At 33.2% G+C, this 23,712-nt stretch overlaps 1 protein-coding gene across 4 annotated transcripts in view; it reads right to left on the bottom strand.

The window, feature by feature from the left end:
• The window catches only part of GLS (glutaminase), an 85,926-nt gene that overhangs the window by 44,637 nt on the left and 17,577 nt on the right, over positions 1-23,712 (bottom strand). For all 4 annotated transcript variants that reach the window (XM_040475676.1, XM_040475677.1, XM_040475675.1 and 1 more), the window contains 6 exons: positions 20,891-21,020; positions 20,112-20,191; positions 16,452-16,615; positions 9,200-9,258; positions 748-780; positions 595-653 (listed from right to left, as the gene is read on the bottom strand). In XM_040475676.1, the coding sequence (XP_040331610.1) occupies positions 595-653; positions 748-780; positions 9,200-9,258; positions 16,452-16,615; positions 20,112-20,191; positions 20,891-21,020 (525 nt within the window). The remainder of the gene's footprint in view (positions 1-594; positions 654-747; positions 781-9,199; positions 9,259-16,451; positions 16,616-20,111; positions 20,192-20,890; positions 21,021-23,712) is intronic.

The raw sequence follows: 23,712 nt of genomic DNA, 5'->3' as shown, positions 1-23,712 counted from the left end.
AGGGAAAGTTGGGTCCCTTCTAACTTTATACCCACAAGAAGTTTATCCAACCTATATAAAGCATTTAAGTGTTCTCTCAGGTAATTCAGAAATAATTCATTTCCCTTTAATGACGAAATTTTAAATAATTATTTATTCGCTGAAGTAAGCCCTAGGACCAAACCAGATTAATTCTAAATACACTATGTATTATATATGTAGAGAAAGGGGAGAGGTTGGGGGGGGGGGGGACAAAACAGCATTTAAAATAGAATTCTATAGGGGTCCCTGGGTGGCTCAGTTGGTTAAGTGTCCGATTTCAGCTCAGGTCATGATCTCGCGGTTCATGAGTTCAAGCTCCATGTCGGGCTCTGTGCTGACAGCTCAGAGCCTGGAGCCTGCTTCATATTCTGCCTCTCTCCTCTCTCTCTGTCTCTCTGTCTCTGTCTCTCTCTCTCTCTCTCTCTCTCTCCCCCTCCCTTGCTCATGCTCTGTCCCTCAAAAATCAATAAACATTTTAAAAATATGTTTAATAGAATTCTATACTCTAGATATTTTTGTTAATTTAAAGAGGACTGGCCCATTATAAAAACCTAAGTCAAAAATTAGACTCACGTTGCATTACTGAATCCAACGTATTCATTGCCAGCCATCTTATTCAAAAACTGCATCACCTATAAACCAGAATTAGAAAGTATCAGTAATTAAAAAACAAGTATTTAAGGAATATAAATAAAGCATGAAAACTGAATTCTACATTGCACTTACATAGTCAAATTTTTCAGCATTATTCACTCCTTGCTGCAAAGAAATGAGATAAATATGTTAATACAGGCATCACTACAGTTTAAGTTTTAACTGAGTATAATTATCAAAATTTCAAACTGCTATCATAATTAATATACTGTACATTAGTACTTTTAAATCTAGGAAATACTTCTAAAATAATTCAATATTTACATAAACTTTTTACATGTTCTTTTATTAATACCAATATGTTGACAATGGGTCTGAATTACGAAGGGAATGCTTTATTTTAAGTATAAGCTTTACCCAACCCAAAGTTACAGAATCTTAGTTACCCCAAATTCCCTTATCTTTCATGACAACACATAATCTGCTAGCACATACGTTATTTAATTTCATATTTTAAAAAAACTTAAAATAAAGTTTCACCCTTAGAAAAGAGTTGAGTATAAATTATGGTTTTCAAGTAAGAACAATCTACTCATATTTTTAAAATAACCTCAAACCAGTATTAGAGTTAGGAAGATGAGTTATGTTGCAAAACTAATCTTTTATAATTCTATATATGCAAACATCCTGCATACATTTTGCTAGTATAAAGAAAGCTCTACCTTTTGTATCTCATTTGTTTTAACAATATGTGAACTAAAAAATATATATTTCATAGCCTCTAAACAATTAGCTACATTTGAATTTAGCATTATGCCAATTCAGAGCATGGAAGATGTATTGTTTCATCACTTCTATTTCTGACATGTTAGCTACTGCAAATGTCAATAGGAAAAACCTATGTAATGTAGATCAGTTCAAGTAGCCAAATGGTTTCATTTTTACCTCGGCGAAGTTTACAAAGCAGTAAGATGTAGATCTGAAATCAAACGTATTAATTGGTGATATGCACCCAATAGAAACAATACATCTCTAATTTTTAAAACAGGTTTAAAATAATTTGACAACTAAAATTTTAAAACAAAAATTTTAAACTTTACCCTAAAAATTCCAAAACATTACACTTTAAAATTTGATTATGATGGGGAAAACCTGTACCAGAGAATTATTTAACTGAATAAAGCCAGGTTCATTCTCCACTTTACAAGTGGATTAAGATCTGGCTGATAATCTGTGAAACCTTACAGATCAACTTATTTACCAAAGAATGTCAATCACATATACAATCAGTAGCTGAAAAGAACACCACACTATTTCATCAAAATTAGGCATTAACAAAGCTTAAACAAGATAATGATGGATAATTTAGCTATAGCCATATTGTAATCACTATCTATTTTCTCTAAAGTGCCCTTTGACATATTTTAATTTTTCTTTCCTTATAATATACCAGAACTCAAAATGTAGAAATGTAACTCCAAAGCTGTTCAATGAAAAATAATTAAAAGAAGAAATTACCAACTTCATTGAACTGTTGCAGTTGTCAAAATATTCCATAGATCCTAATGCTGTAAAATATGTAACAACATTTAAACCACAAAAACCTTTTTAACCTTAGAAAACGCACAAAAAAAAAAAAAAAAAAAAAACACAACTCTTTTGGAAAAGGATGTCAGCATTTGCATTGGGATGTTACATGGATAATTACCATTATACAATTAATCAATGTAAAATAAACAAGTTATACTGAACTTCCATTCTCTGACCTAAACTGTGCCCTACAGAACAAATACAAATTTTCTTTATTAAGCTGTCATGTTTAATAAAAAGAAAAAGAACCTGTTTCAACTCTAGACTATGGTCACAAGCTTGACCTACTTTGTAGCTTACTAAATTAAAGCATAATTAAAATTGTTTTGCTTCTAAGCTATTTTTTAAAAAACTGATATTTACCATTGTCAATCACATAACCTTTTGGATAAACTACTTGAAATGTTCTAGGCGGATTATATAAAAACACACAAAATAAACTAACGGATTTTGTTGACCCAAGAAAGTCTTTCCCCAAAATTTCCCCATTTAAATGTAAAAGCACTTGTTTAATGTTTGTTCTTACTATCTACACTGAAAATAGTATTTTACTTAAGTCAACAAAATATATTTGCCCCTGTATCTCTTGGAAAGATTTCATGTACCCCAGGAATATATGGGATCTAATAATCATTATAAAATGTCAAGTTATTTTAATTTCAAAAAAATAACAGTAGAAAGTTTATTTGTAAAAATGTTAGAAAAAATACACATACACATACAAAATAGAGTAAACCCCTTAAAAGCAAATATACAAACTGTAAAAATAAAATCCATCATCATCTAGTAGTGGGGTACAGAGAAGTGGAGGACAAGATACTATGAAAATTAGAAGCCAGGAATGGGTACATAGGGGCTAGTTACACTATGTTTATTTTGAGTATGTTTGCAATTTTTCATAAAAAGTTAAAGAAAAATGTTTATTTATTAATAATGTCCCATGTTAATTTACAAAACATTTTAGAATATTCTTTTCTCTTTGAAATAGTAATTGATTTTTAATTAGTTCATGTGTAAGTGGATATTTTCTATTGCTAGAATAAAGAGATTCTCTTCCTATTTAAAATTTTTACAGAGGTAGGAGTTGAGAAATCTTGCTGACAACAGATCAGTAGATAGAAATAGGAAAGGTTTTGTTACAGCGATATCACTCAATTCTTTTACATATCTATATTACATGTAAAAGTCACACAGCAATCCATCCTTAAAATTTACACTTAATGTTCTTATTAACTAACAACTTGATTAGATCCTCTGTCCATTTTGTTGAAACCAAAGACCTGGAAACAATCTATATACAAGAGGGCTGTTCCCACTCATTACAATGATTCATGTCCTCAATAACACTGACTCCAATATTTCAAAATGTTCTCTTTCACTGGTGCCCAAGAGGTTTTTAGAACCTGAAAGTGTACCACAGTAAAAATTGGTACAAATGAGAAGTATGCCTTCTTTTGAAAAATGGGAGGAAATATGGACCAAAGGCAGACTAATTTTAAGAAACACATATATGCAAACTGGAATTTGGAAACTGGTCTTAAAATTATCAATGTCCCTTTATCTCTTGGAAAAAACTTCCCATAACCAGGAATAGGTTTATCCCACTTTTAAATCACTATACAACCAATATTATATATGTTATTTTAATTGTAGAAAAAGCTACAATACTATATAGGTAAGTACAGCAGGAAAACTTAAAAACTAAATTGGAGAAAATATATTTACCAAATGATTTACCAAATCCGTTCACCAAATGATTTTTTTTTTCCAGTGATAGAAAGTGTTATTAAAGCAAGGGGACAGGACCTATGGACAGAAAGAACTATACTGTGATTGTGAGGAGTGATTGATTATTTACTTTTAAGTTGGGGAAGTAGAGATAAGGAAGTTTCTAAAGTATTTTTCATATGTTAAAGATGACTTCCAGGATCGTGGAGATCAAATGACTTCTAAAAAGCAAACTATAAGGTTTGTCTGAAAAGGGTAGTTAAGTAATCAGATCCTGAGATTAGAAAATTCTAGGAGTTAATTCTTCTATAAACATACCTATTCTAACTTAAAGAATTTTCATTTCATTGAAGAAAACTTTATGAATGAAAATGTGATAAATAGGCACTGACTTTTTAACACTGGCTATTAAAAGAATTAATATAATTATATTGGAGTTCTTATAACCGGTTTTTACAATATACTCCCGAATTATGTATAGTATACATTAAAACACAGGTGAAAACATTACTGTTAATAGGGACATCTGCTAATACGTTTAATATTAACATGACTCATTTGAAGTCAATGCATTAATCAGAGTTATGTGTGAGTAAATCACTTGATTCCATTCATAAAGTATGGAGGTGTAAAAGCCAACTGAAAATTAGAGATCACAGGGGCGCCTGGGTGGCTCAGTCGGTTGAGCGTCTGACTTCAGCTCAGGTCATGATCTCACACTCCGTGAGTTCTAGCCCCGCGTCAGGCTCTGTGCTGACAGTTCAGAGCCTGGAGCCTGCTTCGGAGTCTGTCTCCCTCTCTCTCTGCCCCTCCCCTGCTCATGCTCTGTCTCTCTCTGTCTCAAAAATAAATAAAAACATTAAAAAAAATTAAAAAAAAAAAGAAAATTAGACATCACAGAGGAAAGAGGCAAAAGAGGTAACTGAAAATGATTTATAGAATACTTTTAATTTAATCTTGCCACAGAAAATGCTTTAAAGCTAAATAATAGTTGGAAGATTTAAAATAGATATTACAGGTAAAAAATGTTCTAAATCTAGTATTATATAGATTAACCCTAAATATAAAGAGAAAAGTGAATTCTGATGTCAATCAACTATCTGCCTTTCATTAAAAAAAACAAAATTCAAACAAACCAACTGATATAAACATGGAGCGAAAAAACAATACCACAATAAAATTATCAAGTCCAAGGCATCATCCAGTACTTCCCAGAGCCACAAACCACCTTAAAAGTATGGCTCACAAGTCCAACAAGTTATTGCTAACATAACTAAACTGAAGCACTACATACATACTAACTAAATTCATCTTATTTTCATGGAGTACGATTAAATTATCTTTTAATAACAGAAAAATCTGATTTTTTAAATTTAAAAAGACTTCTGATTAAAAAAAAATCAAGCTTCTTCAAACGACAAAAACTGGAAAGTACCACTAGAATAAAGAGATATAAACGCAGAAGACAGTGTAACTTACTATTTCCCTTTAAAGTGAAAAAGCAAAAATAAATAAATATAAAATAAGAAAATAAAATAAAATAAAATAGCAGACCTATGGCAATTATCTTTTAGTAGGTTTTCCTCATTTTCCCACCCTAACCCTCAAGTTATTAGAAGATTTAAACTTTTAAACTAAAACTAGTTGAAGTTTTTACCACTGCAAAGAAAAAAATTACATAAATATACAGCTATTTCATCCAGAGTAACTGTGTTCCTTTCAAATTGTTTACTCTTCCCTTTAAATTAAGCAACCATATTATCATTATCAGATAAAACAAATTACATCAAAAAGTATTCCTTTAATTCAGTAGTTACCACAAAGAAAAAGAAAGAATTTACTTTTAAAGTTTTTAAAATTTTGTGCATTTTAAGTACAAAATGACATTTGGTTTTTTTTTTTTTTGAAGGTATTTACCTAGATAGCTTTGTTTAAAATTTTAAATATTGGAGTTTTCCTATAAGTTTAGTAGTTAAGAATTTATGCAACAGGTTCCTTCTGTCCAAATCCTCCTTTTTTCCACAATCTGCTAATCCTTTTGAACATTTGCTCTGCCTCTTCCCCCATTTCCTGAGGATCATCTCCAATCCTACAAGGAAAAAATATCAATACTACAAAATTAAGAAATAAAGAGTCTTACTAAAGACTCTACTTAATTTGTGTGTGTGTGTGTGTGTGTGTGAGAGAGAGAGAGAGAGAGAGAGAGAGAGAGAGAGAGAGAGAGAAGACTAACATAAGGAGAATGTTTTAATAGCACCATAATTGAGTTTAAGTTTGAAAGCAAAAAATAGCCTTAAGGTCATCAACTAAGAGCTAAAAAACAAAATTCACATCTAGTAGCCATGGTAAAATATGCATGCTTTGGATACTCAAATGCAAGCTCCTTGAGAAAAGGTTTAAGTTCCTTTACAGATAGTCGGCACTGACTAATGTCCAAAGAATAACTACATTACCCCCACTAAAAATAGGATGCGACTTTTAAGCCAGTAAGTTATTATTTGTACAAGTTAAAATTAAGAAAATAAAACTTTTGGGGCGCCTGGGTGGCGCAGTCGGTTAAGCGTCCGACTTCAGCCAGGTCACGATCTCGCGGTCCGTGAGTTCGAGCCCCGCGTCGGGCTCTGGGCTGATGGCTCAGAGCCTGGAGCCTGTTTCCAATTCTGTGTCTCCCTCTCTCTCTCTCTGCCCCTCCCCTGTTCATGCTCTGTCTCTCTCTGTCGCAAAAATAAATAATAAAAAAAAAAAAAAAAAAAGAAAATAAAACTTTTCCTTTAGGACAATATAACAACGCTAGGTAAAGACAAAGATGTTATCAAGAGAAACAGCAAACACCTACATTAATTAGTCAGAGTGAATTCTAATGAAGAGTAAACAAACCAGGAGATTTAGCTCAAGCCCAACTCTTCTGCTGTTAGCCCTTATCTAGTTTCAGTTTCCTCATTGCAAGGATATAAAGAAGGCTGGACTTGAGGACCCTTGTTTGGCTATGGTTTTGCTAACTCAATTTCGATTACCAATTCATAAATAATTATGTGATCATACAACAACTTGCATAGATCACATACAGATATTTAGAGGAGATCTGAATTCTTTTTAAAAAACAGCCTAAAAAAAAGGTATTACATTCTGGGGCAGTTTTACAAAGACATATAAGGCTTACCCCTCCAAGATTTAGATGAACTTCAATAAAAAAGGAAGAAAGAAAGAAACTTGTGAAACACTTCTAAAAACAAAACAAAAATTCTAAGAAAGTGACCTTAAATATGAACTATACCCCAAAAGCCTTATTTTCAAATTTGTCAGTAAATTAAAACTGTTTGCATCTTTAAAATCACTGATCAAATTTATAAATACAAGATGACTCAGTTAAATTTTTGCACTGTTGGATACTGAACCACATTTATGTGTATGCATTTTTTTTAACTGTTTCTAAGTGTTCATTAATGTGGCCCAATGTACTGTTCATGGCTCATGACTAAACATAAGTGAAACTAATAAAGTGATGGTGTGATATGACTAGACATGCATTTCTCACATGCAACGTTTCAGTGTAGTATATATGAAACCCATGAATCAACAGAAGATGTTTAATTGCATGCAGTTAAGGAAGGCTTTTAATTATATACAGATGCCCTTTCCTGAAAATACTATTTGGTGTGCTATGTTAATCTTTCTCCAATGTAAGAGTTCTTAAACTGGGATTCGTGGATCAGCGTCAAAGGGTCTGTGAACTCCCCCAAAGGTTACAGAAAATCACAGTATGTAAACATTTTTCTGGGAACACTCAAAAAAGGTTTGGAACCATTCTAGTGGTTTTCTCATTAAGCATTAACAAATACATTATACTATCCCAACTTTCCTTACCTCTAAGTTAACTTGTTCAAATCTAAACAATTATTAATTAGACTTTTTCTCATCGCAGTGTTTACTGGATTTCACTGTAAGGGCCCATTTACTTGTGTCTACCTTCTACAAGGTAAGGTACCTGAAGGGAGGGCTGTGCCTAGTACAGGTTTGTATTACAATTTTCTACAATAAACAAATACTATGTTACCTCAAGCTGACAACTTTTACTTAATGTGAAAGTCATGAATAGATATTACAATTAGGCAAAATAAAAATTTCCATAGCCTATTAAAATCAGTTACAATAAAAATTAATACTTGGCTATAATATCTACTTCACTAGAGTTACAAGGATTAAGAGGGCCAAAGCTTACAAAGTATTTGCCCTAAAATAACAACTAAACATATATAATTCTTAGGATAGTAGTCTTCTATTTTAAAGCCTTTTCTCATGAACATTTAAAATTCATGAAGGAGACGATTTCTAAGCATACAAATTAGACATATTTTTATTAACTGGGCCAAGGGCATAATTCATATCCAAACACTCTTTGTGTAACCAGGGTATCACATCCTTACTAATGCATCTACAAAGCCATGTAGTTATGTTTTTTTCGTGCTTGGAAAAGATATGCATAGATTTACTGAAGTATATAAATGTTCCAAACATAAATGAAATATATTTGAATATAAATGAAATTTATAATTAGAAATTAAAAATCTAAATAGTATCACACCACAAAACCATTTTCAAATACTTATTCCAAACAACAACAGAGCTTCCAATTATTAAGGCAAAGTAGACACTAAAACAACTAAAACGTACAATGTAAAACAAAGCATAAGAAAAATAATATAACTTAATAATTGGAATAAGTCTTACTTATTTTAGTTATGATAATAAGCAAAACAAATGAAAGAAGTTCAAATGAAAATTGGAATGTAGCTCTTGAGTAGAAAGGACTTCAGAATATTCAAGGGTAAATGTACTTTGTCTTAACACAAAGTACCAGAACATTTGTTCCTACATATGCTGATGACAAACAGTAAACAGTAAAATGCTTTTAATTGTGTTAACATCTGTTCATTCTCGAAGAGCCAAAAGGAACAGGAATAAAAAAAAAATATCAAAACTTTAGGAAGAAAAACCTCTGTGCCTATTGTTCAGCAGAGACTTCTTTTTGATTTTTTGCCAGATCTTCAGGTCAAGAGTAACTGAGCAACTCTACAATGAGTCATCGGTTTTAAATTTTGTTCTTGAAATTACATTTATTTCAAAGTAAATATGAATCTTAAGGTTTCACCATAAGATTAAGTGTAACACCAAAACTTTTCACAATTCTACATAAATAACCCAATATTCATCTTTATGCCTTATTGTTAAAAACTTACTAGGTTAAAAGGAATTGTCAACATTTTACCTTTATTAATGAAGTCACAACAATTGCTCCAGCATTTACCATAGGATTGTGTGGCTTATCTGTAAAATATAAAAACAACAGCATTTTTTCGAATATTTGATATCGTGTTCCATTATATAGGTACTTCTCATGAAAATGTATTTTCTGTATGTAAGATAATGTTACAGTTCTTTTGGGGGGAGGGAAAGAAAGGGTGAAGGGATACATTTAGTCACTTACTTAACAAACCAGTAATACACTTCCATAATAATTATATAGGAAAACAAAGATTCATGTACAGAAAGATAGTGAATAATAGTATAAGAGTACATCCAAATTTCCTAACTCTACCATTTACTACCTATCTGATCTTGAGTAAGTAACTGAATTTCATTGTGCCTCAATTTTATCACTGTAAATTGGGAGTAATAAATAGCACCAACATCTCATTGAAACATAATGCTTGAATGAATTAGCACACACAAAATGCTTAAATGTATATGGCACATCCTTAGGCATTCATACAACGTTACTGTAAAAATAACCTTGGGGGCGCCTGGGTGGCTCAGTCGGTTGAGCGTCTGACTTCAGCTCAGGTCACGATCTCGCGGTCCGCGAGTTCGAGCCCCGCGTCGGGCTCTGGGCTGATGGCTCAGAGCCTGGAGCCTGCTTCCGATTCTGTGTCTCCCTCTCTCTCTGCCCTTCCCCCGTTCATGCTGTGTCTTTCTCTGTCTCAAAAATAAATAAATGTTAAAAAAAAAATTTTTTTTTTTTAAATAAAAAAAAAAATAAAAAAAAAATAACCTTGAAAAAAGCCTATCTTGGGGCGCCTGGGTGGCGCAGTCGGTTAAGCGTCCGACTTCAGCCAGGTCACGATCTCGCGGTCCGTGAGTTCGAGCCCCGCGTCGGGCTCTGGGCTGATGGCTCAGAGCCTGGAGCCTGTTTCTGATTCTGTGTCTCCCTCTCTCTCTGCCCCTCCCCCGTTCATGCTCTGTCTCTCTCTCTGTCCCAAAAATAAATAAACGTTGAAAAAAAAATTTTATAAAAAAAAAAAAAAAGAAAAAAGCCTATCTTGCTTTTTAAAAGTGCTTTATTTTTGTTTTTATGTATATACACATACACACGCAGAAAAAGAAAACAGAAACACTATAAAGAGATATATCTATTATAAAAATATTACAGGGGATTTGAATTGTATTCTGTTCTTTCTATATTTCCTGACAATAAAGATGTATTTATTTTAAAAATTACTTAAAATGTAAATTCAGCTCAAATCCTACCTCTTCTAATTCTTACAACAAACAGAATTTCAAATCTCAACTGATTACATTCCATTCATGGCATTGCACAAATGCCAAACACAAACCTCTTAGGGCACTGAAAACATTTATTTAAAAGTACGATTACTAATTTATCTGTTTGTGGTAGTGCTTCATTTGAGTGGGGGGGAACAAGTTCTTATCTAACTTGACAAATCCAACAGAATTTATTAAGTTATTGCTACATTATTAGCCTCCTTAAATTTTAAGCAAGTTATCTTCTGTAAGATGAACCTATGACTAAATAATTCTGAGCTCTAGAAAACAGCCTAGCAGTTTTCAACTGTCAAAGAGTTGCCATATGACCCAGCAATTCCATTCCCAGGTATACAGTCAAGAGAAATAAATATGTACATGCACACAAATACTTGCACACCAGTGTTCACAGAAGTGTTACTGATAATAGTCAAAGGTGAAAAACAACTCAAACGTCCTGTCAACTGATGAGTAGATACATAAGATGTGGTATTATTACCAACAGAAGATAACATTATTCAGCAATTTTTAAAAAATGAAGTACTGATACATACATACTGATACATACATACAGAACATAAAGACACTTTAAAATGTGTTTTAACGTTTATTTATTTTTTGGGACAGAGAGAGACAGAGCATGAACGGGGGAGGGGCAGAGAGAGAGGGAGACACAGAATCAGAAACAGGGTCCAGGCTCTGAGCCATCAGCCCAGAGCCCGATGCGGGGCTCGAACTCACGGACCGCGAGATCGTGACCTGGCTGAAGTCGGACGCTTAACCGACTGCGCCACCCAGGCGCCCCCATAAAGACACTTTAAAAGTAACATGCTGGGCATGTGGGTGGCTCAGTTAGTTAAGTGTCTGACTTTGGCTCAGGTCATGATCTCACAGTTTGTGGGTTCGAGTCCCACATCGGGCTCTGTGCTGACAGCTCAGAGCCTGGAGCCTGCTTCAGATTCTGTGTCTCCCTCTCTCTCCAAAATGAATAAACATTAAAAAAAAAAATTCTAAAAGTAACATGCTAAGTAAGACAGGCCAGTCATAAAAGACCAAATATCATAGGATTTCATTTATATATAATGTCCAGAATAGGCAAATCTATAGAGACAGAGAGTAGATAACTAGTGCCAGGGGTAGAAGACATATGGGTATTCAACTAATTAAAATGGGTACTCACTGGGTACAGCGTATTTTTTGGGGTGACAAAAGTGTCCCAAAATTGCCTGGGTGGTTCAGTCTGTTAAGCGTCTGACTTTGGCTCAGGTCATGATCTCACGGTTCATGAGTTCGAGCCCTGCATTGGGCTCTCCACTGACAGCGCAGAGCCTGCTTAGGTTTTTCTCTCTCCCCCCTTTCTCTCTGCCCCTCCCACTCTCATGCTCACTCTCTCTCAAATAAAAATTAAAAACTGAAATCAATTTTGGTGATGGTTGCACAATTCTGTGAATATGCTAAAAGCCACTGAATTGTACACTCTAATGGGTGAATTATATGGCATATAAAGTACTTCCCAATATAGTTGTTAAAATTTTTGTTCATTTAAAAAAGAAAGACAAAAAATTAGGTAACATACAGTCTACCAGTTTCCCTCAACGTAAGATCAACAATGTGATTTAGTAGCTATGCCTTAAACACTATACATTTTGGGTTAACCATGATGACAATTAGTTCCAAATGTTAAAATTTAGTATAATACCAGAGTATTTACAATCAAGATTTCACCTATTCCAAATCTTGCTAAGAGAAGTTTGCTTTCTCTGAGATCATACAAAATGAGAGCAATTAGTGTCAAAGTACTACATGGCAAGAGGGAGCCAAGGAACAAAAATTTTCCAGTATTGTTCACCTGAAAAAAAAAACAAAACAACAGAGACAGAAAATAGAATATAGAAATCAGGCTGTGCTAAATTAGTTTATACTTGTATTTGTGTATATGTTCATGTGTCTGTCCATTCATGGTTTTTTGACATTATCATGTATAGGCCCTAGGGCCTCAGAAGGCAGTTAAATGTGTATATTCCAAATGGTACCACACAAATGTGTGCACTTAGTATTTTCTAAATCATAAAGATTCTGCAAATACCACATAAGCTGCATTCAAGAAGATCTTTCAAAGAACACTAAAAGCATTTCATGGGATGACAGTGCAATTTTCAGATGTAAGCAACTGTTCTCTCTGCCTTTGGCTCAAAAGGCAGATACCTCAGTATTTGGAAATACACCAGATATTATAATATAACACCAGCATTACTGCAGTCTGAAACTTCAGTCTAAAACCTATCACTGTGAAACCTACTTGTTTCCTTCTCCACTGTAGGGAGGAGGGGAGAGGTAAAAGGTTCCATTTAGAATTTTTAATTTAAAAATACTCATGACAGCAGAAATAAAAAGCTAATTAATAAAAGCTATCAACTGAAGTAATGGCATATATTAGCTTGGTATAATGACAAAATGGTCATAGGCTGCATCTGAAATTTATGGACACTTTTAACTAGAAGGTACAAAACTGTTTTAGTAAGTACTTATTCTTTCCAAAGGAAAAAAAAACATGCAGAAAGTTCTTTTATATTATACTAGCAAAAGTTTTTCAAACTGCTAATCAAATATGAACCTTAAAAAGATGAGGTTCTGGGGCGCCTGGGTGGCGCAGTCGGTTAGGCGTCCGACTTCAGCCAGGTCACGATCTCACGGTCCGTGAGTTCGAGCCCCGCGTCGGGCTCTGGGCTGATGGCTCAGAGCCTGGAGCCTGTTTCCGATTCTGTGTCTCCCTCTAACTCTGCCCCTCCCCCGTTCATGCTCTGTCTCTCTCTGTCCCAAAAATAAATAAACGTTGAAAAAAAAAAATTAAAAAAAAAAAAAAAAAAGATGAGGTTCATAACCGAGGCTAAGTCAAAGTTGCTAATGCATATACTGAAGAACCTAAAAAGTATTAATTTCACAGTTCAATATGAATATTTATATTTTAAGTATTATACTGGAATTTTTAAGAACCATATAAAAATTAAGGTATATTCTATATACGGTTTAATCCCACACCACCCACTTACCCAAGCAACCAAACTTTGTTCTTTGTATATACAATTCAGTCCTGTCTTCCTCACGTAAATTAATTCAACTCCTCTTCTTTCTCAAATCCTCTACAATATAACTAACATATACATTTTGTCTTCTGTCAATTACACACTTATAAAAGTCTGTCTTTTTTCTCCATGCATTAGATGTATGTAATTGTTACCCATATCCTTTAGTATTAGCTAGATAAGTTACTCAAGAACCTAGGTCCATTTACCCTCCACAGCTATTAATAACAGGGGAAGAAGACTATATATGTATGTGTTGATTAATCTAATTTCTACTATAAGATAGATAAACACTAGGAGATGGTTGTTTCCAAAATTGGTATCTCCATCAAGTAACTTATTTCCTCATCTATAATGACAGAAAGTATCAACCAACTTTCTACCAGAGGACTAAAACATTTTTATGTTGTAAAACTACCAATATTACAAGAGTACTATAGGGCGTGTGTGTGGCTCAGTCAGTTGGGGGTCCAACTCTTGATTTTGGCTCAGGTCACGATCCCAGGGTTGTGGGACAGAGCCCTGTGTTGGACTCCATGCTGAGCATGGAGCCTGCCTGGGATTCTCACACTCTCCCTGTGCCCCTCTCCCCTACTCACGCACTCTCTCTTTCTCGCTAAAATAAAAAAGAGTACTATAATTTCTTTATCCATTATATTTATATTACTCTTAACTTACTACAATCTTATAAAGTTAGGACAATATAAATACATTTGTTTTATTTTTAATTTTATAATAATGCTAAATGCACAGACACACAGACACATAAGGCATATAATTTCACCATAAACCTACTATTGAAGTTTTAAACATGAAGAAGACCTATAGTTGTTTTTTTGCTGAGGCTAGTTTTAAAACCAAAATTCTAGAGCACAGAACCTATGGAGAACTCAGCAAGAAGGGGAATAGTGAGGTCTTCACTTTCCCATTACTTGTAAGACTCTGGTATTGGCTCAGGTGGGAGGTACTAGCTTCGAAAAAGTCAAAGAATATCAAGGTAAAACCTCTTTTTAAACTTCATATTTCAATTATTATAAACCAGTGCTAAATTCCTGAGTTCTTATCTTGATTTTTTTCTTATAGATTACTATCAGTAAACTATAATTTTTAAAATCATAAATGTACAGAGCAAAAAAATATATTACTATAATGTTAAGTTCACTTCATGCCCATTTTATTTATTTTTGTTTCCCAAATATGTCTTCACATTCAAATTCTTATATTTGCTCATTTCTATTCTTTAAATGCCTCTCAAAATCAATCAATTCACCAGAACCACCTAGATTATTCTATTCTGGGGCGCCTGGGTGACTCAATCAGTTGAGCATCCGACTTCGGCTCAGGTCATGATCTCACGGTCTGTGAGTTCGAGCCCCACATCGGGCTCTGTGCTGACAGCTCAGAGGCTGGAGCCTGCTTCAGATTCTGTGTCTCCCTCTCTCTCTGACCCTCCCCCATTCATGCTCTGCCTCTCTCTGTCTCAAAAATAAATAATAAACATTAAAAAAAATTAGATTATTCTATTCTGACTTACATAGGAAAATATTAATTTTTCTTATAAAATGTTTAATCTTAATAGAAAAAAATATCAATTATTTCCATATTAAATCTGCATGTCAGTGAGTTTAATAGATAAATAAGGTACTTCTGCATATGATGTCCTTCCTGAAATTGTTAGTTTATGATAATCTCCATAAAATCAAATGTAGCATCAAGACAGAAAGATTATGGTAAAGTAGGTAAGAAAATGTAGTAGCTCCAAAAACAAAATAGAAAAGCCAAAGAAATATCATTCTTTTAACTTCATTAAAAAAATAAAACAATAATAAGTATAAGGCACATTTCATTTTGTACCCAGCACAAACAAAAAATACAAAAGAGTATTTCTCACAACCATTATTCCAACACTGAATTCCTTCACTCTTTCTTTCTTCAATTCTGTATTAACTCATCACACACAAGTGAGGAACCCAGTGGGGTGGGGCAGGTAGCTCACTCAGTCAGTTAAGCTTCTGACTCTTGATTTTGATTCAGGTCATGATCTCAAAGTTCATGAGTTCAAGCCCTGAGTTACGTTCTGTCCTGACAGTATGGAATCTTCATGGGATTCTCTCTCTCTCCCTCTCTCTGTCCCTCTCCCACTCACACACGCGCTCTCTCTCAAAATAAATGACTAAACTTAAAAAAAAAAAAAAAAGAACTTAGCATATGTCTGAAAGATTAAAATATAGCAACCAATACACAGGCTGGTGTTTAGATTTAAAACCTCTACCGGATCAAAAGTACTAAATAACTACCTTTGTCCTCCCACTTCCTTTTGAATTCCCATTAAGTAGTAAGACTTGTTAGTTATCCAACTATTTAATGCAAGATGGTTCTTTCAAATATTAAATGTTATGAAAGAGAAAAAAAGCACAATTATTCATTAGTTCAACCGGGGCCACCATAAAAACTTGTTATGTTGGAAGTTTTCAAATACATATAATATAGAAATGTAGAAAGAATACAATAGAAACACCTTACAGTTAGCCTTAAGAATTACCAACATATAGTTATAATCACACCCAGCACTCCCAGCTATACTCACTGAATTATTTTAGAGCAAATCTCAGATACTGTGAGATTTTACTACAAGATATTCTCCTATACGTGTTTATGAAGTGAAGTCAAAACTTTACTCCCTGCTCTCATCTTCCCCTAGCTCACTTCCAGTGGTATGAGAAGCCTAAAATAACATTTTTAACAGTAGTAATATGGGTTTTACAGAAATTCCACAAGAAATGAACACAAAAATATTAATACTTTTAATTTTCTTCAAAAAAGCAAAAAAACAACTTCTTAGATTTAAATAGGAAAATGAGGTATTTCTTTTTCTAGCTTTTATGTAATTCTTACCATCTTCATTTAAAAACAGTTTGTTGAATCTTAATCCACTTGGCTCTTTCCCAACATATCGATGCACATATTCTGTTCCAAGGTCATTAACAGCAATTGCATATTTCAAAGGTTTTACACAGGACTGAAGACAAAATGGAACTTTGGTATCTCCAATAGAATGCCTATTTAAAAGTAGATTTAAAAAATAATTAAAATCAACTGGAAAATATCTAAATAACTGGAGTTATTTTTACATGTTAATTCTAATTTACAAAGGTTTTCCCATAATTCAACCACAAGTTAACTTGGATATTAAAGAATAAATATAAATTTTAAGAAGAATGCTGCAAAATAGGCAAAAGCTTAAAACTATTCGGGTAATAGAATGGTTCAGAATTAGATAATAACTAAGAAATGTGAAAATTTTCCTGTGAGGGCAAGAGGGTATGGCCCTCCTTACTCCTACCTGTATTAAATCACATAAAATGAACTAGTCCTTTTAGAAATCAGTCACCACCTCTTCACTCATAGCTTTCATCATGACTACACCATGCTTATTAGTTTTTAAACAAAGTTCAGGGGCGCCTGGGTGGCGCAGTCAGTTAAGCGTCCGACTTCAGCCAGGTCAAGATCTCACGGTCCGTGAGTTCGAGCCCCGCGTCGGGCTCTGGGCTGATGGCTCGGAGCCTGGAGCCTGTTTCCGATTCTGTGTCTCCCTCTCTCTCTGCCCCTCGCCCGTTCATGCTCTGTCTCTCTCTGTCCCAAAAATAAATAAACGTTGGAAAAAAAAAACAACAAAACAAAGTTCAGTTTGGATTCAACACCATTCTCTGAAACCTTGCCTGTAAATGCCTCATCCATATCTATGCACAATTCCAGCCCTGTTAAAAGAAATAGCATCCAGTTTTATAAACTGTGTTAGAGCTGGCATTAATGGCATCATTACCACCATTATCACTTCTAAACAATAGAAAAAGAAAGCTTTATGTTACCAAACTGGGATGCATATGAATATAGAATAGGTTAAAAAATGGAAAACCTGTGACTGACCCTGTTATAATGTAAACTTCACAAGGGCAGAGATCTTTTGTTTTATTCACTAGTATCCCAGATGCCCTGAACTTTGCCCCAACACAGACCAGGCACTCATTCATTCAGAGTGAAACTCATTCATAGTGAAACTGGGTACTGTTAATAACCACTCTTGGGCAAAAAAGGATTAGAGGAGACATCAGAGGGCAAAGAAACATCAGAGGGCCACCTCTCCTCTAAGTATATTATGGAATATAACTACACATGCACAGACAGCAAAAGTATATAATATTTTTCCTATGTTTATGAATAATTTCTAATTCAGACTCTAAGTCCAACTTGACAATCATTCTAAAACCTGGCAAGAGCCTGTCTTATTACCTTTGGATTTAAAATACATATGTCTGTGGTGCCTGGGTAGCTCAGTCAATTGAGTGTCTGACTTCGGCTCAGGTCATGATCTCACAGTTCGTGAGTTCGAGTCCCAGATCAGGCTCTGTGTTGACAGCTCAGAGCCGGGAGCCTGCTGTGGACTCTGTCTCTCTCTCTCTCTCTCTCTGCCCCTTCCCCATTTGCTCTCAAAAATAAATTAAAAAAAAAATTTTTTTTTAAATAAATAAAAATACATATGTTCTAGTCTGAAGTCAACTTTTACAATTATCCACATAAGAAAACTAAACTAAAAGAATCATCTTTACACACACAGAATCTTTAAGAAGAGAAAGAATGGGGCGCCTGAGTAGCTCAGTCAGTTAAGTGTCCATCTCTCAATTTCAGCTCAGGCCATGATCTCACAGTTGTGAGATCGAGCCCCTCATCAGGCTCCACACTGAGCCTGGAGCCTGCTTAACATTCTCTCACCCTCCCCACAGCCCCTCCCACGCTCATGCACATGCATGAACACATGCCTGTTTGCTCTCTCACTCTTAAAAAAAAAAGGAGAGAAATCATGTGCAAGTACAAGCTTTGTGTTATAATCATTTCCTCCAAACATAAAAATTCCTATTACACGATAACCATTTCCTCCAAATACAAAAACAGGACTATCACTCCCAACTAGAATTTGATCCATAAGAATAAAGCCATGTCTGCTCGTGTATTTGTGTCCTTTCATAGCACCCAACATTTAATTCAACACACAATGACTGTTTAACACATTTTACAGGTCCAGATTAGGATAAAAGCTTATCATAATGGAGGCAACAACAAACTAGAAGTTAAGAAACTTAGGTATTAGTTTTACCTCTGCCAATATTAGATAAACTGTGGGCCTCAGGTACCTTAAAAATGAATGGGCTAAGCCATATATCTTTTTACTGTAAATACTTGAGAAAGAAAATTAGTAAAAAAATAAAAAGATCACTTAGAATGAAGGTACTTAAAAGATCAAAACTTAATAAATTGGAGGAAAAGCTATAACTGGGATATTATCTTTAAAAAGATGAGGCATTATAAGGCTAAATGACTTGTGGTTTTAACAGAACTTAAGACAAAATTACATCCCTGATGTAAATTCATCAAACTGTAAATATTTAGGGGTTGCACACCTTATTTTATGCAAATTACATTTAATTAAAAAAAATAATAATACCAGGCGTCTGAATGGGTCAGTCACTTAAGTGTCCGACTCTTGCTTTTGGCTCAAGTCATGATCTGAGGTTCATGGTTTAAGCCCTGCATTGGGCTCCATGGTGACAGAGCAGAACCTACCTGAAATTCTCTCTCCCTCTCTCAAAATAAATAAACTTAAAAAAATATTTTTATAAAGAAATACTACCTTAGTAAAAACTAAAACAAAAATAAAACACGAAGATTATAACTCTGAGCTAAGTCTTCAAATGAATTTAAAAAATTGATTTTTCTTTTTTGGCATAATTTTTCAGACTTGACAAAACTAAATTATAACACAATCATAAATCCCTATGACTGACTCACAGCATAATAAAAGGAGTCATTCTTGAAAAAATATTCCAGAACTTTATCAATTTTTCAAGGGCTTCACATAATTCATTGATTTTAAAACCAATCAGTCTCTTTGAAGTGCCTTCACCTCATTATCCTTTTTATAATTCTTCTATATCCTCATTTGTCAGTGGCTGTGCCTACAGTGTGAACACTTCCCAAAGATCGCTTTCATGAACTCACAAGATTCTACAAGCTTGCAAATGACTCTTGACTTGGCAAATGATAGACGGAAATAAATTATTATCATTCCGTACAATCTTAACTATCATGCCACTCACATCAGGAGCATGAAGAACAAAGACAATAACAGACTGGGTAACTAATGTTAAGCTGAGAAATGGGAACACATTTTATTAGTGTCAGTTCCTTAGTGAAGAATTTCATGTTTTGACAAGTCTGCTTTTCCTAAGGAAACTGTAATTGCAGGTACTTGAACAATACAGACTCAAATAAGAAGGCTACAACTGTGAAAAAGATGAAATGCCTCATAAAATTTAAAGACTATTTCAGTTAAGCTTTTAGAAATTAAATTAAAATCTAAACTTATTTACATTCTTGAATTTCTGTCATGTTAGGGCTAATTTCCATCATAGAAGGGAGATGTTCCTTTCTCCCTCATGCTCACTGTTATGCAAAATTTAAGGCTTAAAGTTGGTTTTTATGAATTTGAAATAAACTCACCTCTGTCCATCTACTGTACACACAGATACACCCCACAAATCAGGACTGAACTTGGCTAGCTGAGGAATATAATCCGCAACCTATACAAAATATCAGAACAAAATAACAGAATACAAGCAAATAGTATTTCTTCTACCAAAAAATTTATCTCAATTTAGCCAGGCTATTTCATAGTACTCAGTGGCTTTGTGGTCTATCTTTTATAACAATATTCATAAAAACTAAAAGCAGAAGAGACTTGAGGATTATAGGTGAGATTTAACTGACTTCTCTCAGTCTCCGTCATCCTGTATGTTTTTCAATGCATTCTCTCTTTCTAGAAAAGCAGTTTAAAAAAGAAACTAAGACTTCATTTTTTTTAAAGATAAAGAAACAGAATTTTTTTAATCAAAGTTATGATAGCAGGGTTTCATAGTATGACACAGAAAAAAATTAAAACAGTCCTTATTAGAGAATTTTTAAAACTAGACACATTTAATGTTCGAGGATATCACATGTATAGAAATTCTTAATAAAGTTACTTTTTTATTAATTAAAGATTTACAGCCATTTCAATCATCTGAAAATGAAAAAGAATTCTTAAACTTAAGATTTCTTTGTAGCCCAAAAACAAAGTTGAACATATAAAGTATTTTAAAAGAATTTAATCCAGCAGCTTCAACTTAAATTTCTTAATTAGCAAAACACAAGAAAACTCTACAACTGTAATTTCTATAACTCAAGTTGAGTGAATTTATTGAATAACTGGTTTAGGAAAATATTCACATCAAAAATGTTACCTTTCCTCCAGACTGCTTTTTAGCACTTTCAAATAACTCATCAATGTGAGAGGTAAAAGACATAAAGTCAGGAATGACAAACTTTCTTCTAAAGGCTTGTGTCAACAAAACAATGTTGCTTTGAACACATCTGTGGAATGTAAGAAAAAAATTAATTGACTGGGTGCCTTTCAAATACTAGTATACTTGGTGATAACAATATTAATTAGGAAAATATTTAAACAATAGAGAAATTCATCATTTCATACAACAAACTAAAATCCATAAAAATTATACTTTCTATATTCTTTCCTTTCCTTCAAGCAGTCTTTCATGCAGTTGCTTGTAAGCTGTTGAACAAGTTAAATAAATAAATTAGATTGCCTAAAAACTGTGTCAAAGATTCAAATAGCAGAGCATTCCACCAGGTTAAATATCAAGAGCATCTAAAAGACAAGTTTCTTAAGTCTACCAGAGTTGATAAGCATTCAGCATGACATCTGATTAACAAAACTTGGACTTTAACATGTCATAGTTGAGACCCTGTTTATTTAACCAGTAAGTAACTTCATAAATACATCCTTTAGTTCCTATATAACTATTAGTAGTATTTCACAAAAAAAACTAAACTTTCTGTATTTTAACATATTTTCCCTGAATTAGTTTGAAAAACCTATATTTCTAAGCTAACAAGTGGAGATAAAATCAATCTTGTTTAGTCAGACTAGAATAAAATACTTATTCAAATGCTTGTATAAATATTATTTTAAATAAAATTATATATAAACTAGTATAGTAATTAACTTTTATTATATGAATTACGAAAAAAGTTAAACTGTATAAATCTATTCGCTATAAAATATATAATACAACGTAGAATAAAAGGTCTCATTGTTAAAAACTATTTAAAAAGATGGGAGAGCATGACTTAAGCCAGAAAATTAATATATTACTATAACCTTAAAGAAGAGTTTTGTAAATAGGTTACAGTCAATCATATACTGTAAGCTAATCTTCTTAAGAGACTCTAAGTAACTCAGTAAGACAAAGTCGAACCACTGACTATGGGAAGTTATTTATATAACTGGATTCCTCACAGGTAAATGATATGATACTATATTAGCAGCTTCTTTGGCAAGAAAAAAACCCAAATTGTCAATTAAAAAAAAAAAGTCTCAAGTATTATTCATCTCTTCAACCCTGAAAACATCAACACTTTAAGAAAGATGATTTCCTCACTTAGGAGGTAAGAAAACTGTCCTGCAAGTAAATAACTTGCATTAATTCTAAATAAAGAAATTTTTATGACTCAATATTTTAATTAAAATTGTTCTCAATGAATCAATTAAAATTAAAAGCTAGATTTCACTTTTTTAACTATTAATAAAAATTCAGAGAATACAGTAGCTTTGTCAATATAAAATTAAAACACTGATTTAAAGTAATATTGGTTTTCCACTGATAAAGATGTGCCCCAATTATACCATGAAAAAATTATAGTCCTAATTTCCATTACTAACCAATAGACATAGAAATAACTGACATACCAGAGATGACATTTACTTCAATAAATTTTGATAAAATTATTTTCTTATAGTTTCAATGTTAATCTAAAAATTAAGTGTGCTGATTTAATATTTAATGTTTTAAATAGCAATTCAATTTGTACACGAGACTTATAAGAAATATATACTAAAGAACACATTTCTCAGCAGAAAAAAGTTAAGACAATTCCTGATCTTAAATCACTGTATCTGTATCAAACCTAAATCCTCATTTTTCAAGAAGTTATACATGAAGAAATATGAGGACTGCTGAACAAACTTAAATTATTAACCTACTACTAACTATTCAACTATTTAAAATCAATCAGCACCTTTAAAAGGAAGCTTTATAATTAACAAAACTGTACAGCCAGTGAAACTATCAGAAGGTACTGGTAAAGTTGTGGTGACTGACTTCACTGGTGAATTACTGTGGCCAACACTGGCAATCTTACCACTCAAAAGAGTATCTACTTCAAACTGATGAACATTAACAGGTAGCAAGTGTTTTTCTTTGGAGTTATTTTAATATGGATGTCATGAATGGAACTAGAAAATTAGAAGTCCTATATAAAATGAATTCTGAGGAGGAGGAAGGGCTCATGCTTTTCAGCAAGTCACATCTTTCTCAAGCTTTGTTCAGTCTGCTCATCTGTAAACTGGGAATAATAATCATCTTCTTAAGTGTTTATGATTAACTAACAACTGTAATGAACATGTTTTAGATAATACTCACAATTTTTCATTAGTAAAATAACATAATGGATGTGACTTTTTAAAGGAAATCAAATATACAAATGCAAAAGACTACCATTCATTTTCCTCCAAAATAAAAAGACCAAAACATTATGACCACACATAAAAATAATTCTAATATTTATATGGTTAAAAATGCATAAATAAATAATGCATTTGTTTTCAATACAATTTTCCACTTCTAGTTTTAAGGATTATTAGCATTAAAAACAATTGATTATCTAGATGGGTACAGGCAGTCTCCAACTTTCAAATAGGTTATGCTCCAAACAGCATGCTTAGAACTCATTTTCCCATTAAAAAAAAAGCCGTACATAATAGTTATTTCTCAGATTATCCTCAAAGGCTAAATATATTAATCAACAATGTTTTTTAGGTGAAAAATCAACACACTGACTTCAACCAAACCTATCTACCTTTATAAATTATTTCTCTGGGAAAATGAATTCCACCGTAACATCTCCTTCCCACCTGCATGGAGATGAGATAGTTTACTTAAGGCAACACTAAACAAGAAAATTTCTTTTGAAAAAAAAAAAAAAA

This window comes from Herpailurus yagouaroundi, unplaced genomic scaffold (assembly GCF_014898765.1).
Source record: "Herpailurus yagouaroundi ecotype Mexico unplaced genomic scaffold, PumYag 140, whole genome shotgun sequence".
Classification (NCBI taxonomy): Eukaryota; Metazoa; Chordata; class Mammalia; order Carnivora; family Felidae; genus Herpailurus; species Herpailurus yagouaroundi.
Note: the sequence above shows the minus strand (reverse complement) of the source record. Positions and strands in the feature narration are given on the sequence as shown.